At 42.3% G+C, this 14,707-nt stretch overlaps 1 protein-coding gene across 2 annotated transcripts in view; it reads left to right on the top strand.

Moving 5' to 3' along the window:
• gtf3c2 (general transcription factor IIIC, polypeptide 2, beta) overlaps positions 1-14,707 on the top strand; it is a 128,869-nt gene that overhangs the window by 103,160 nt on the left and 11,002 nt on the right. For both annotated transcript variants that reach the window (XM_078541440.1, XM_078541439.1), the window contains exons 14-16: positions 1,491-1,578; positions 3,836-3,964; positions 4,799-5,005. In XM_078541440.1, the coding sequence (XP_078397566.1) occupies positions 1,491-1,578; positions 3,836-3,964; positions 4,799-5,005 (424 nt within the window). The remainder of the gene's footprint in view (positions 1-1,490; positions 1,579-3,835; positions 3,965-4,798; positions 5,006-14,707) is intronic.

Raw genomic sequence — 14,707 nt, 5'->3', positions numbered from 1 at the left:
CCACCCAGGACAAAGCAATCCCTTTGATTGACACCCCTTCCACCACCTTAATTTTTTTTCTGAGGTTAGTGAACCTTTGGAACTCTCTCCCTCAAAAGGTGGTGTTAGTAAAGGCATTGAATATTTTTAAAGCAGAGCTAGATAGATTCTTGATAAGCAAGGGGGTAAAAGGTTATTGGGGGTAGGTAGAAACATGGAGCTGAGGTTACGGTCAGATCAGCAATGATCTTATTGATTGGCGGCGAAGGCTTGAGGGGCCAAGTGGCCTATTCCTGCTCCAAATTCATATGTTAAACATTCAGTCCAGCCACCACCAGAGCACAGCGGCAGCAGTGCGAACCTTCTGCAAGATGCATTGTAGCAACTCACCAAGGCTCCTTCGACAGCCCTTTCCAAACCCATGACCTCTACTACCACCAAGAAGGACAAGGGCAACAGATGCATGGGAACATCAGCACCTGCAAGTTCCCATCCAAGCCACACACCATCCTGACTTGGAACAATATCACCGTTCCTTCACTGTCACTGGGCCAAAATCCTGAAATTCCCTTCCTAACAGCACTGTGGGTGTACCTACACCACATGGACTGCAGTGGTTCAAAAAGGCTGCTCACCTTCTCAAGGGCAACTAGGGATGAGCAATAAAAGTTGGCCTAGCCAGCAACACCCATATCCCATCAAAGAATAAATAAAACCTTTCTTTCCTGCATTAAGATGCTTCTTGAAACCTACTTCTTTGAGTGTGCTTTTGATCATCTGCCTTTTAATGTTGCCTCACATAGATGATTGGCAAACTTTTATAACACTCCTGTGAAGCACCTTAGAACATTTTAGCGTGTTAGCTATTCTCTATAAATTCTATATAAATATAAATAGTATTGTGGTAAATGGATAAGGACATGTGATCTGATGCAGCAAACGATTTATGGCTTAAGTGAGCTCAGAAACTTTCATTTTCAGAACCTTTTATGCTGTATTATTATCTTCAGCCACCAAATTGTTACATACATTACGTGTAGAAATTTGAAGGATTAGTTGATCCATGCTGTGCCAAATTACTTGCTCCAATTATGAAGATAGCTGTCTGACACAATCTGAAATTGAACTTACTGTTGGAACTTTTCATTCCCATCTATCATTTTAGTGGTAAAATTTATGTGTAGTATTTGTTAGCCTGCTGCATTTCTATGAGTATACTTAGCTATTGTATATAGTCCACGAGGCAGTGAAAATTGAGAAGGGAAAGAATTATTGAAAGACATATCACATTTATTAACACATCTATAAACACGTATAACATTTAAAGTGTACTGTCGACTTTTGAAGTAGAAAATATGATCTGACCTATAATTACGATCAGAAGATAGATGAAGTTATAATGAAGTTTGTTTGTCTTCCATTAACACCCTAAGAACCATGGGCCAATTTATTATTGAAACGACATAAGTTCATCATATCAACACCAGACCTAAAAATTGTTTCTTTTACAGGTTTGGACTCAGTGGAATTCACTATGTGGATGCTGGTTTTCTTGGATTTAAGCCATATTTTGCTGCTCCAAGAGCAGGAACAGTCTGGGTAGGTTTGTTAATCATTTTATGGTCAGTTAAGGAAAGTGTATTGAAAGCAGTTAAATAATGAATCTAAATGGGGTAGAGGAACAAAGGATGTGGGGGTACAAATATACAAATCATTAATGTAGCAACCCAGGTTAATAGGGCCATAAAAAAAAAACATGCATTAGACTTCTTTACAAATCTAGAAATAATGCTAAACTTGTATCAAACCTTGGTTAGACCACAGCTGGAATACTGTGTGCAATTTTGATCTTCATATCATAAAAATGATATTAAGCACTGGGAGGATGGAAAAAAGATTTACAATAATGATAAAAGAAATGTAGACGTATACTGATCAGGTTTATGAAGAGGCTGAGTCTCTTATCTCCTGAAATGAGAAGGCTGCAGGGTGGCCTAATAGAGGTCTTTCAAATTATGAAAAGTGTTAATACAGTAGACACAGAAAGAATTTTCCCACTTATGGGGAAGATAAAGCTAGAGATCATCAATATAAGATAGTCACCAAGAAATTAACTAGAAAATTCAGAAGAAATTTCTTCACCCAGAGCATGGTGAGAATGTGGATCTTTTCACCTCAGGGTGTAGTTGAAGTGAATAGAACAAATGCAGAGATGAAGAGATATAAATAAACAGGGGAGATTTTTTCTCGCAGAGGGGAATTGTCTGTTTTAGTGCTGCCCTTCACATTTGTGCCCATTCAAAAATACATTATTAGAGAAAAGTGTGAACAATAAAGTTACTTTGTTTATTATGGCCTTATTAAAAGTCATTAATGGTGAACTGGTGTGGTATTCAACATCTGCAAAGTCAAATAAAAAATGCTGTTTTCTTCTAAATCAGACCTGACAGTGAGTTTAATTACTGGGAAGAGCACCAATACCTCTGTTGTTAAGGCAAGTAATTTGGTGTGTCTTGACCAATTTCACAAATCTCTGCAATTACCATATGAGCAAGGGTTTAAAAGTCCACGAGGCAGTGAAAATAAGGAAACCAAAGAATATGCATTTATATAATGCCTTTCATGATCTCTGGATGTCCCAGAGTGCTTTACACCAATGAAGTACTATCTCTGGAGTATAGGAGGCTAGGAATTCTGCAGTGAGTAACTCACCTCCTGACTCCCCAAAGCCTGTCCACCATCTACAAGGCACAAGTCAGAAATGTGATGGAGTACTTTCCACTTGCCTGGATGAGTGCAACTCCACCAACACTCAATAAGCTTGACACCATCTAGGACAAAGCAGCAAGCTTGGTTGGCACCCCACCCACAAACATTCACTTCTTCCACCACTGATGCACAGTGGCAGCAGTGTGTACCATCTTCAAGATGAACTGCAGGAACTCACCAAGCCTCCTTAGACAGCGCCTTCCAAACCCACAACCGCTACTATCTAGAAGGACAAGGGCAGCAGACACATGGGAACACCACCACTTGGAAGTTCCCCTCCTCCAAGCCACACACCATCCTGACTTGGGAATATATCGCCGTTCCTTCATTATCACTGGGTCAAAATCCTGAAACTCCCTCCCTAACAGCACTGTGGGTGTACTTACACCACCTGGACTGCAGCGGTTCAAGAAAGTAAGCTTACCATCACCTTCTGAAGGGCAATTAGGGATAGCCAATAAATGCTGGCCAAGCCAGTAACGCCTACATCACATGAATGAATAAAAAAAGTCACTGTTTTAATGTATGTTGATAAGTTACTTCCCACAACAAGTCAGTTGCCCAATTACAATTTCTGTCTCCAGTATTTACCAACATTTTCAATCTCTTTTTAATTAAGGATTCCCTAGCCCTGCCCGTAATTTTCTAATGTTATTCCTTTTCTCTCTCTGCCTGTCCTGCTACTTCTCCATCCAGGAAAACAGCTATTCCCAGGAGTTGCTGAAATATATCCGTCCCCTATCAAAATTATCTCCCCAAGAGACACCTTAATCTTATTCAACATGCATGAGGTTGGAAATTCAGCAGTTTGGGAAATAAACCTGTGTTATTGGGACCTAAACCTATATTTATCCCTACTTAGTGTGATCTTCCATTTGAATTATTAATATAATCTGCCTTCTGTCCCTGTTATATACATACAAGATGTGCATGATCATAAAGTTGTCTAAAAATGCCTATGTTTTTGAAATATTTCTCATTCATTAAGAAGAAATTTGCAACAGAATGATATTTGGTTAATTCCTGTCTTTAGATTTTGTATATCGGTTTATTTCTTAAAGATCCTGTTCTTATTTTTTGCTTGTAGAGTATTTCTGGCTCTGACTGGTTGAATACCTGTGTCTCAGGAGACAATACTGGAGAAGTGATAGCTGTGATCCTTCCAGACTGTATGAACAACACAATGAATATCAAGCGACCTAATGAACGTCGTTTTGTAAGTATATAATAACACGTTGGCCGTGTCTGATTTTTAAGACACTTGATTTACAATCATGGAAAGAAGCTGGTTTAGCAGCATAGAGCTTAATTTGTAGAGTATGTATTTAAAACAGAGTATATTCTGCATTTAAAATATCAATACGCAGAAGTATGAATTATAATTGGAAACAGTTATTTAATTCGAAATCAATAAAACAAATGATGTTGATCCTTCTCCTTGTGCTCAAGCTCATATGCTAAGATTGATTGCACAACAGCACCATTCTCAATTCCAAAGATACTGAAACAATCTGTGTCCATATGCAGCAAGACTTGGACAACATTCAGGCTTGGGCTGATAAGTAACAAGTGCCAGGCAATGACCATCTCCAGTAAGACAGAATCTAACCATCATTCCTCAGTGACATTACCATCGCTGAATCCCCAACTATCTTCACCCTGGGGTTACCATTGATTAGAAACTGAACTTTAATACTGTGGCTACAAGAGCAGGTCAGGGGCTGGGAATTCTGCGGAGAGTAAGTCACCTCTCCAAAGCTTGTCCACCATCTACAAGGCACAAGTCAGGATTATGATCTCCACTTGCCTGGATGAAAGCAGCTCCAACAACACACAAGAAACTCAACACCATCCAGGACAAAGTAATCCCTTTGATTATTTCTTAAATTACCAATCAACCATCCAACTGGCTAAATGTAAATGAATCAAAAGGATCAATAAGGAAAGCATCCAGTTCCCATAGTAATTTTTAAAAGCAAACTTGAAATAACTTTAACATGCTTCTCTTATTGAATTGTGCTGTTGCTTATTGACTATTATTTTTGTACAGCCTATTTATAAAGCTGACCTCGTTCATCACAATGCTGCCAATAGCGTTTCAGCTGCCAGCTCAAACCTAGCAGAGAAAGAGGCCAGTGTCCAAATGAGTTCTTCAGAAATGGGGAAGGAAGATTTAAATTCCAGTCCTGTCACTGAACCAAAGATTTATAGTGATACAGTGAAAAAATACTACCTAATGTTTGATGATACCGACCTGGTGAGTAAAAATAAATCTGCATCCTACTTGCATCATGTTTCATTCAGTAATATGCTATGAGACATTCGCAGTCGGCCTATTTAACCTACAAAGTGCTTGGGTCTGTGTGTGCCTGTATGTGCAATGCTTGTTCCTATCCCTTTCAACGTGCCACTTGATGTTGTGATGGTGCTTTATGACAGGTTTCTGGATTTTGCTGCTGGAGTCACGGCAAGGAACATAATTTTTAAATTTAAATTTTCATAGTGTTTTATTTAAAACGCATTTCACTGTCAGCAGTCAATGGAACATTTTTAAATAAATGTAATGCTTTGTACATAAGGGAGTACATTGGATGCAGCCCATTGACCAAGCTGCTTTAGTTGAAGTGCTTCAGCTGCACAAAACACAATATGCAAGTACAATTAATCTTATCACATGGACTGCTTCACCTGCAATGCATCACCTGCTTACATGGTGTAAACACTGTCAACATTTGGACTTGTGCGTAGGGTATAATCTCTGATTATGAACACTATGGGGTTAAATTTTCAATCTCAGTGGGAGAGGAAAGCTGGAACTATCAGGCTGCCTGTTATACAACCTGCCGGATTTTCCTTACTGATGCAGTAAATATTGCACCTCCACTGAATTTAATAATATACGCTTTGAATTTAGCTAGCTGGTTAGGGTGCATTTAAAAAGATTCTTTTGAATCCATTAGTTGAGTGATGTTAGTTCTGGGGTAGCGATTCTCGGAAAGGTTGCCCAGGAGCTTACAGCAGGCCAGAGTATTTTTGTGTAATCAGAGGAAGAAAGGATTGCCCCACAAGAATAAAATAAAAACTTTTTGGCCCATTTTCGGGATCACCTCGTTAGCCTGCCCCAATGCCTAGTTAGCCTGCTCCACATCAGAGACTTAATAGTGAACTAAGTTTCTTTCCTGCTTCAGGCATGAGTGTTGGCCACCCACCCAGTTCGAAACCCACTCAAAATTCACGTTGGGGTGGGCCAAGGGTGACTAGTGAGGTGAGACTTGATTTTTCAAAGAACAATTTTTGGTAGGCTGCCATCTCATTTCCTTACATACAAGGGATTGTAGATGTCTACCATTTACAAGGCAGAAGTCAGGAGTGTGATGGAATACTCTCCTCTTGCCTGGATGAGTGCAGCTCCCACAACACTCAAAACTGGACACCATCCAGGATACGGCAGCCTGCACAATTGGCACTCCATCCACAAACATTCACTCCCTCCACCACTGACGAACAGTAGCAGAAGTGTGTACCATCTACAAGGTGTACTGCAGGAACTCACCGCAGCACCTTCCAAACCCACAACCTCTACCACCTAGAACGAAAAGGGCATGGGAACACCACCGACTGGAAGTTCCCCTTCAAGCCACTCACCATCCTGACTTGGAAATATATCGCCGTCCCTTCACTGTTGCTGGGTCAAAATCCTGGAAATCCCTCCCAGCAGCACTGTGGCTGTACCTACACCACATGGACTGCAGCGGTTCAAGAAAGCAGCTCACCATCATCTTCACAAGGGGCAACCAGGGATGGGCAATAAATGCTGGCCCAGCCAGCGACACCCACATCCCTTGAATGAACAAAAAAATGAAAAATGCTCCTTGATGTCTGGAAAGGTGTTAGAATTATCAACTGTTTGTTTAGTTGTGGGAACCGGTAGAGAACGCAGTATGTGTTATACCTGGGGATGAGACTAGGCAGGGAGCACAATGAAGAAAGTATGGTGTGGATGTAGGTTAGCTTGTGGTGTATGGTAGCAAGTGGAATTAGGCAGTGAGAGAGGATGTTAGGACTGGAAAAGATAAAAGTGGCAGGGACTAAGAAACAGCAGTGGTGGTGCAAATGAGAAGAAATACAGCTGAAGGTATGGATAAGTTAGAAATAGGACTTGAAGGAGACATGGAAAGGGTGGGGGGAAGGATTCTGTGAGCATAATGAAGTGGATCAGGTTAATTAATCAAGGGTGCCTGGCACTGAAATCCCTTTTTACCGCCTTTCACAACCTGCGTATGTGTTTGCCTTTTATGAGGCCCACATTCCCAAACTACTAGTTTACAGCTTAGTTTGGTGTAGGACCTTCACAGGAATAGAGACAGATCCTGAGACTTGGTGAAGGGGCAGGTGCTGAGGCCAGGCTGTTCCTGAGTAAAAGCCATGCAGTTGAACTGGTGAAGAGGATAACAGTAGGAGTGTGGTGGAGCCCCATCTTGTTATTGATTTCGAAGTACAGGGAGCAGCAAGTAACTATTGTATAGTCACAGGAAACAAACTAAAACAGGTCTGTACTGTGAACAATAGGAGTGTCACAGTGCCATTTATGGCAAAGTATTGATCAGGACTCATTGCACTTCTGAATGGTGGTCGACAATTAAACAACTCACTGGAGGAGGAGGATCCACAAATATCCCCATCGTCAATGATGGAGGAGCCCGGCACATCAATGTAAAAGATAAGGCTGAAGCATTTGCCACGATATTCAGCCAGAAGTGCCGAGTGGATGATCCGTCTCAGCCTCCACCAGAGATCCCCAGCATCACAGATGCCAGTCTTTAGCCAATTTAATTCACTCCACCTGATATCAAGAAACGGCTGAAGGCACTGGATACTGCAAAGGCTATGGGCCCTGACAATATTCCAGCAATAGTACTGAAGACCTGTGCTCCAGAACTTGTCGTGCCCCTAGCCAAGCTGTTCCAGTACAGCTACAACACTGGCATCTATCCGGCTATGTGGAAAATTGCCCAGGTATGTCCTGTACACAAACAAGAAGACAAATCCAACCCAACCAATTACCTCCCCATCAGTCTACTCTTGATCATCAGTAAAGTAATGGAAGGGGTCATCAACAGTGCTATCGCGCAGCACTTGCTTAGCAATAACCTGCTCACTGATGCCCAGTTTGGGTTCTGCCAGGGTCACTCAGCTCCTGACCTCATTTCAGCCTTGGTTCAGATATGAACAAATGAGTTGAACTCCTGAGGTGAGGTGAGGTGAGAGTGACTGCCCTTGACACTAAGGCAGCATTTGACCGGCTGTGGCCTCAAGGAACCATATCAAAACTGGAATCAATGGGAATCAGGGGGAAAACTCTCTGCTGGTTGGAGTCATGCCTAGCACAAAGGAAGATGGTTGTGATTGTTGGAGGTCAGTCATCTCAGCTCCAGGACATCACTGCAGGAGTACCTCAGGGTAGTGTCCTCGGCCCAACCATCTTCAGCTGCTTCATCAATGACCTTCCTTCCATCGTAAAGTCAGAAATGGGGATGTTTGCTGATGATTACACAATGTTCAGCACCATTCGTGACTCCTCAGATACTGAAGCAGTCCATGTCCAAATGCAGCAAGACCAGGACAGTATCCAGGTTTGGGCTGACAAGTGGCAAGTAACATTCGCGCCACACAAGTGTCAGGCAATGCCCATCTCCAACAAGTGAGAATACAACCATCGCCCCTTGATGTTCAGTGGCATTGCCATCACTGAATCCCCCACTATCAACATCCTGGGGGTTACCATTGACCAGAAACGGAACTGGACTAGCCATATAAATACTGTGGCTACAAGAGCAGGTCAGAGGCTAGGAATAGTGCGATGAATAACCCAACACCTGACTCCCCAAAGCCTGTTCACCATCTACAAGGCACAAGTCAGGAGTGTGATGGAATACTCCCCACTTGCCTGGATGAGTGCAGCTCCCTCACACTCAAGAAGCTTGACACCATCCAGGACAAAGCAGCCCGCTTGATTGGCACCACATCCACATTCACTCCCTCCACCACTGACGCACAGTAGCAGCAGTGCACCATCTACAAGATGCACTGCAGGAATTCACCAAGGCTCCTTAGACGGCACCTTCCAAACCCACTACCACTACCATCTAGAAGGACAAGGGTAGCAGATAGATGGGAACACCACCACTTAGAAGCTCCCCTCCAAGTCACTCACCATCCTGTCTTGGAAATATATCCCCGTTCCTTCACTGTTGCTGGGTCAAAATCCTGGAACTTACTTCCTAACAGCGCTGTGGGTGTACCTACACCACATGGACTGCAGCGGTTCAAGAAGGCAGCTCACCACCACCTTCTCGAGGGCAACTAGGGATGGGCAATAAATGCTGGCCCAGCCAGCGAAGCCCACATCCCATGAATGAGTAAAAAAAAAACTTTATAGCTCTACTCGTAATAATTAATAATAGGAATTGTTGCCAAGGTATTACTCAAACCTTACTCAGTGGCACAACGGCGTGACTAAATAATATCAATAGGAAGGCCGAAAGAATTTTAACATACTGTGGATCAATATGGACTACTTATGCCCCATAATGATTATGTTGATGTCATCAAATGTACTTGTTGCAATGGGATGTTAATTTTACTCAATGACATTTTTAGAAATAATATTTTCACATTACATTTGGGACACTTAAAACTGTTGCTTTAACACAATGAGGGAAGAGCATGAGTCGTAGTGGTCTTAATAACTACAGTGTAAGTTTGGTGTGTGCATAGTATCAGTCACTTTTAATATCGCTGCTTGTTTAGGTCTAAATCTGGGAACAAACATCTGTCAGCTGGCTTTAGCACTACTACTATTCCTCTTCCTTTCAGCTTCTTCCATTTTACTTGGGATCACCACAATGCTGGTTAATCACCCTTCACCACCTCCTCCTGTCAATCACCCTTCACCACCTCCTCCTGTTAATCACCCTTCACCACCACCTCCTGTCAATCACCCTTCACCACCTCCTCCTGTCAATCACCCTTCACCACCTCCTCCTGTCAATCACCCTTCACCACCTCCTCCTGTCAATCACCCTTCACCACCTCCTCCTGTCAATCACCCTTCACCACCTCTTCCTGTTAATCACCCTTCACCACCTCCTCCTGTCAATCACCCTTCACCACCTCCTCCTGTCAATCACCCTTCACCACCACCTCCTGTTAATCACCCTTCACCACCTCCTCCTGTCAATCACCCTTCACCACCACCTCCTGTCAATCACCCTTCACCACCTCCTCCTGTTAATCACCCTTCACCACCTCTTCCTGTTAATCACCCTTCACCACCTCCTCCTGTTAATCACCCTTCACCACCTCCTCCTGTCAATCACCCTTCACCACCTCCTCCTGTTAATCACCCTTCACCACCTCCTCCTGTCAATCACCCTTCACCACCTCCTCCTGTCAATCACCCTTCACCACCTCCTCCTGTCAATCACCCTTCACCACCTCCTGTCAATCACCCTTCACCACCTCCTCCTGTCAATCACCCATTCCTCTTTCCAATCCAGCTGCATTTAAGTCTCTTGCCACCAAACCTTTCCATCTGGTCTTAGCCCTTCCCCTTCTGCTTCTTCCTGGCAATCCCATCTCTATCGCACACTCTTCCATCACTGATGCTGCTAAATTGAGCTTCCTTATCCTGCAGCAGAATCATAAAGCCACAAAAAGCTGTATGTAGGTTTCTCTTAAAAAAAATAAGAGCAGTACTTTCAGGAAATACCGGAGTTGGTTCATAGACCAGAATTTTCCGGAATCTAACCAAAGCAATTAACAATATTAAAGAAGCTGCCATGAAGTGTTTAGTTGCAGTCACAGTGCTAACTAGTGCTATAATTGGTGGAATTGAAGGTGACAATGAACAGACGGATGGATGTTAGCATGAGTTCAGTCTGTTGAATTGAAGGAAATATTTAATTAACTATAGCAATTGGTATCGCACTACTTTCAGCTGAAATTTTCCTGAGAATGTTGGGAGGAAGTTGGTGTAGGACTTGGGAAGAGAGAAGATGATGGTAATTGATGAAGGTTTCAAATGAATTGAAAGGCACACGGTCGTAGGGGAGAAGTCAAGGTTTGCCTTAGAGATAAAGACCTTGGCACTGCTGGAATAGCTTGAGCAGTGCTGGTCGTGAAATTAATACAGTCTGAGGAGCCTTCAGCAGAAGGCAAGGAGTCCCTGCCTCTAAGTCATATTTCTCAGTGTCACAATGTTGATAATATACCCAAAGACCGCATGGGTGTGACAGGTCTTGTTTGTGAATGAGCAAACATTCTGGAGACAGATATGAAGGGGAAGGCATTGGTGGAGCACAGAGCGCTGGCCCACTACCATCCCATACAACAAACTGGTGAAATGGTATCCTGAGGTATTTTACTGTGATGTGCAATGGTGTTACAATCAGAAGCTACTAGGCTGTGGAAAATGAATTTTTCTTTATATCATTGGTACTTGCTGTTGAGGAACCAAGATGTGCAGAATCTTTTATTTTATGAATGTATGTGCAAAATTATACAAAAGTATTTTGGTTATTGATGTACATGTATAGCTACATTCAAATAGACAATGAAGCCAGTTCTGGCACGGACTGCAGACTGTAAGTAATAGATGTGCTTTATGGGCCATTGAGTTATATAAAAGAAAAAGCATTTGCCATTCCGTGGGTTGCAGTCAACAGGAAACTGGTGGAGTGGAATGGAATACAACAGATGGCATACCCTGGGCTGAGAGAGATTAATTTTTAAATTAATGAAGGATGAGGCACTTAATCAACAGAGTGCCTGTCAGATCAGCCATTAAGGCCATTGCTAGTGCCTTGTTGAAATTATTGGCTTTTTAGTAGCACTGCACATTCTTCGAAAGATCAAAGCTGCTCATTGAAGTGCATCACAAAGATAACCAAGATAATAGATTCTGTTACTTTTCTCAACTTTAAAGATGCCTAATTGCAGCAGTAAACCCAAGGACAATTTCAAGGTCAACATAATTCAAAAGCAAATTCCAGAAACTGCCCTTTTTACTGAGCTGAATTTCGTCGGGCATTTGAAGGTTAACAACTGAATAAGATTTCAATAAATGCCAAATTCATTTGGTTACTCAATGTAGGATAATCTTTCCAAGAAAAAACTAGTAGTGAATATGTTGTCTATTTTGTAACAATGACACAATAAAAATGGAATTGTTCGTTTCTCTTTGTTAGCTGGCTGCATCACCAAAGGTGATGAAGTAATTTGGGAAACTGTGTCTTGCATCATTAACTCAGCAGCTGTCAAGTAGATTTGGTGTGATACAAATGTGGGTGTGTACAATGTAACCATCAAATAGTAGAATTTAAACAAATAAAGAGCCTGTGCGTTGTGAGCCTGTACCAGTATAGCCAAGTGGATCACAAAGGCACCCGTACAGAGAACTAGGAAGTAGAATTTCTGGTGGGTGTTGACCAGGGTAGTTTCAGTATTGGCAGTTTCTAGCTACAAGAAATTCTGGGTCATCCACAACTTGATGTCCAACAAGCAGTCAAACAGGAAGACAGCAATGGAATCAAGGGTTTTAGCGGAGAGGTAAAGCTGTGTATCATTGACATATATATCATATGCCTGTGTATGTGTGTATGTGCGCAGATGTCTATATAATATTGGTACATATATATGTGTATGTTTATTTGGGTATGCATATATGTTTGTGTGTGTACGTATAACAATGACATTTATATTCCACATTTAACATAGTAAAACGTCCCAAGGATCTAAGCAGGAGAAATAGGAATAAAAACAGAGTCACAGAAAGAGTCATTAAGCCCAATGACCAAACGCTTGATCAAAGTGGTAGCTTTTAAGGAGCATCTTAAAAGAGGAGAGAGGCTGAGAGGCTCACATAGGGAATTCCAGAATTTTGGGCTAAAGCATTTGAAAGCACAGTCACCAGTATTGTAGCAATAAAAATTGGGGATGCTCAAGGGGGCAGAATTGGCAGAGCACAGATATCTCGAAGGCTTGTAAAATTGGAGGAGATTACAGAGATAGGGAGAGACATGTCCATGGAGGGATTAGGAAACATAAATGGGGATTTTAAAATTGAGACATTGTTGAACCAGGAGCCAGTGAAAGTCGGCAAGCACAGTGATAGGTAAATGAAATTTAAAGTGAGTTAAGATACGGACAGCTGGGTTTTGAATTAACACAAGTTTATGTATGGTGGAAGATGAGAGGCCAGCCAGAATTGCATTGGAATGATCAAGACAAGAGTTAACAAAGGCACATACTTGAGAGTTTCAACAGCAGATGTGCTGAGGTAGGGTAAGAGGTGAACACCTTTACAATGTGAGCAATAAAGGTAGAAGTAGGAGTATGTGGTCAAAAAATCAAACGAACACCAAGGTTGTGAACTGCCTTACTCAGCTTAAGATAGTTTCCAGGGATGGAAATGGTGATCAGGGAATGGATATTGTAAGAAGGAGCAAAGACAATAGCTTCAGTCTTCCTCAACATTTAGTTTGTGGAAATTTCTGCTCATCAGTATTAGATGTTGGAAAAGCACGCTGACAATTTAGAGACGGTGGAGGGATCCAGGGAGGCGATGGTGAAATGGAGCTGAGTGTTGTCAGCATACATGTGGAACCTGAAATGTTTTTGGATAATATCACCAAGGGATAACATGTAGACGAGAAATGGAAGGGAGCCAAGGATAGATCCTTAGAGGATTCTGGAATTAACAATGCAGAAGTGCAAGCAGAAGACATTGCCTATGATTCGCTGGCTAAAATTCGATAGCTAAGATTGGAATTAAGCAAGTTAAAGTCCATTCATATGGACAACGAAGGAGAGGAGTTAAAGGAGGGTGATATGGTCAATTGTATTGAAGGCTGCAGGTAGATTGAGGATGATAAGAATAACTAGTTGGTCTCGGTCACAGTCACAAAGAATATCAGTTGTAACTTTGATAAGAGATATTTCTATACTGTGCCTGTGCCAGAAACCTGATTGGAGGGATTCAAGCGTGGAATTGCAGAAAGATGAGCACAGACCTGGGAGGCAACAATGTGTTCAAGGATTTTGGAAAGGAAAGGGAGATTGGAGATGGGGTGATAGTTTGCGAGGACAGAAGAACCAGGATAGGTTTTTGTGGAGAAGGTTGATGACATCAGATTTGAAGACAGCCAGATTTTGACAGTACCCAAGGAGAGAAAACCATGAACAATATCAGCTAACGTGGAGCTCAGGAAAGGAAGTTGAGTGGTCAGCTTTTTGGTCGTGGTAGGGTCAAGCGAGCGGGGGTTGGGTCTTAGGGACATTCAGCAGTGCAAAGTAGGATCCAGTTGCGCTTTGTGGTCCAACCAGAGTTGTTGATGGCTAGTTAAACCAGCTGAATGGATAGCCATCATACGATAGTAGTAGTATAGCAGGGCGGTGGTGAAGGGAGTGAAGATTTAAGCTGTTGGAAAGGGTGCCAGTCATACAGGCTGCTTTACCCTGGATGGTGTTGAGCTTTCTGAATGTTGTTGGAGCTGCACTGATCCAGGCAACTGGAGAGTATTCCATCACACTCCTAACTTGTGCCTTGTTGATGGTGAACAGGCTTAGGAGAGTCATTCACTACAGAATACTTAGCCTTTGGCCTGCTCTTGTAGCCACAGTATTGATGTGGCTAGTCCAGTTACGTTTCTGATCCTCACCATCCCCAGGATGTTCATGGGGGATTCAGTAATGGTAATACCACAGAGTCAATAAAAATGCTTAGATTCTCATTGGTTGGCACTTGTGTGGCACAAATGTGACTTGCCATTTGTAAACCCAAGCCTGAATATTGTCCAGATCTTGCTGCATGCAGAGAGAGACTACTTCAGTGTCTGAGGAGTTGCGACTGGTACTGAACACTGCAATCATCAGCAAACACCTTCATTTTTGACCTTAT

This window comes from Cetorhinus maximus, chromosome 5 (assembly GCF_964194155.1).
Source record: "Cetorhinus maximus chromosome 5, sCetMax3.hap1.1, whole genome shotgun sequence".
Lineage (NCBI taxonomy): Eukaryota > Metazoa > Chordata > Chondrichthyes > Lamniformes > Cetorhinidae > Cetorhinus > Cetorhinus maximus.
The sequence above is the reverse complement of the archived record's forward strand: the minus strand, read 5'-3'. Positions and strand labels throughout refer to the sequence as shown.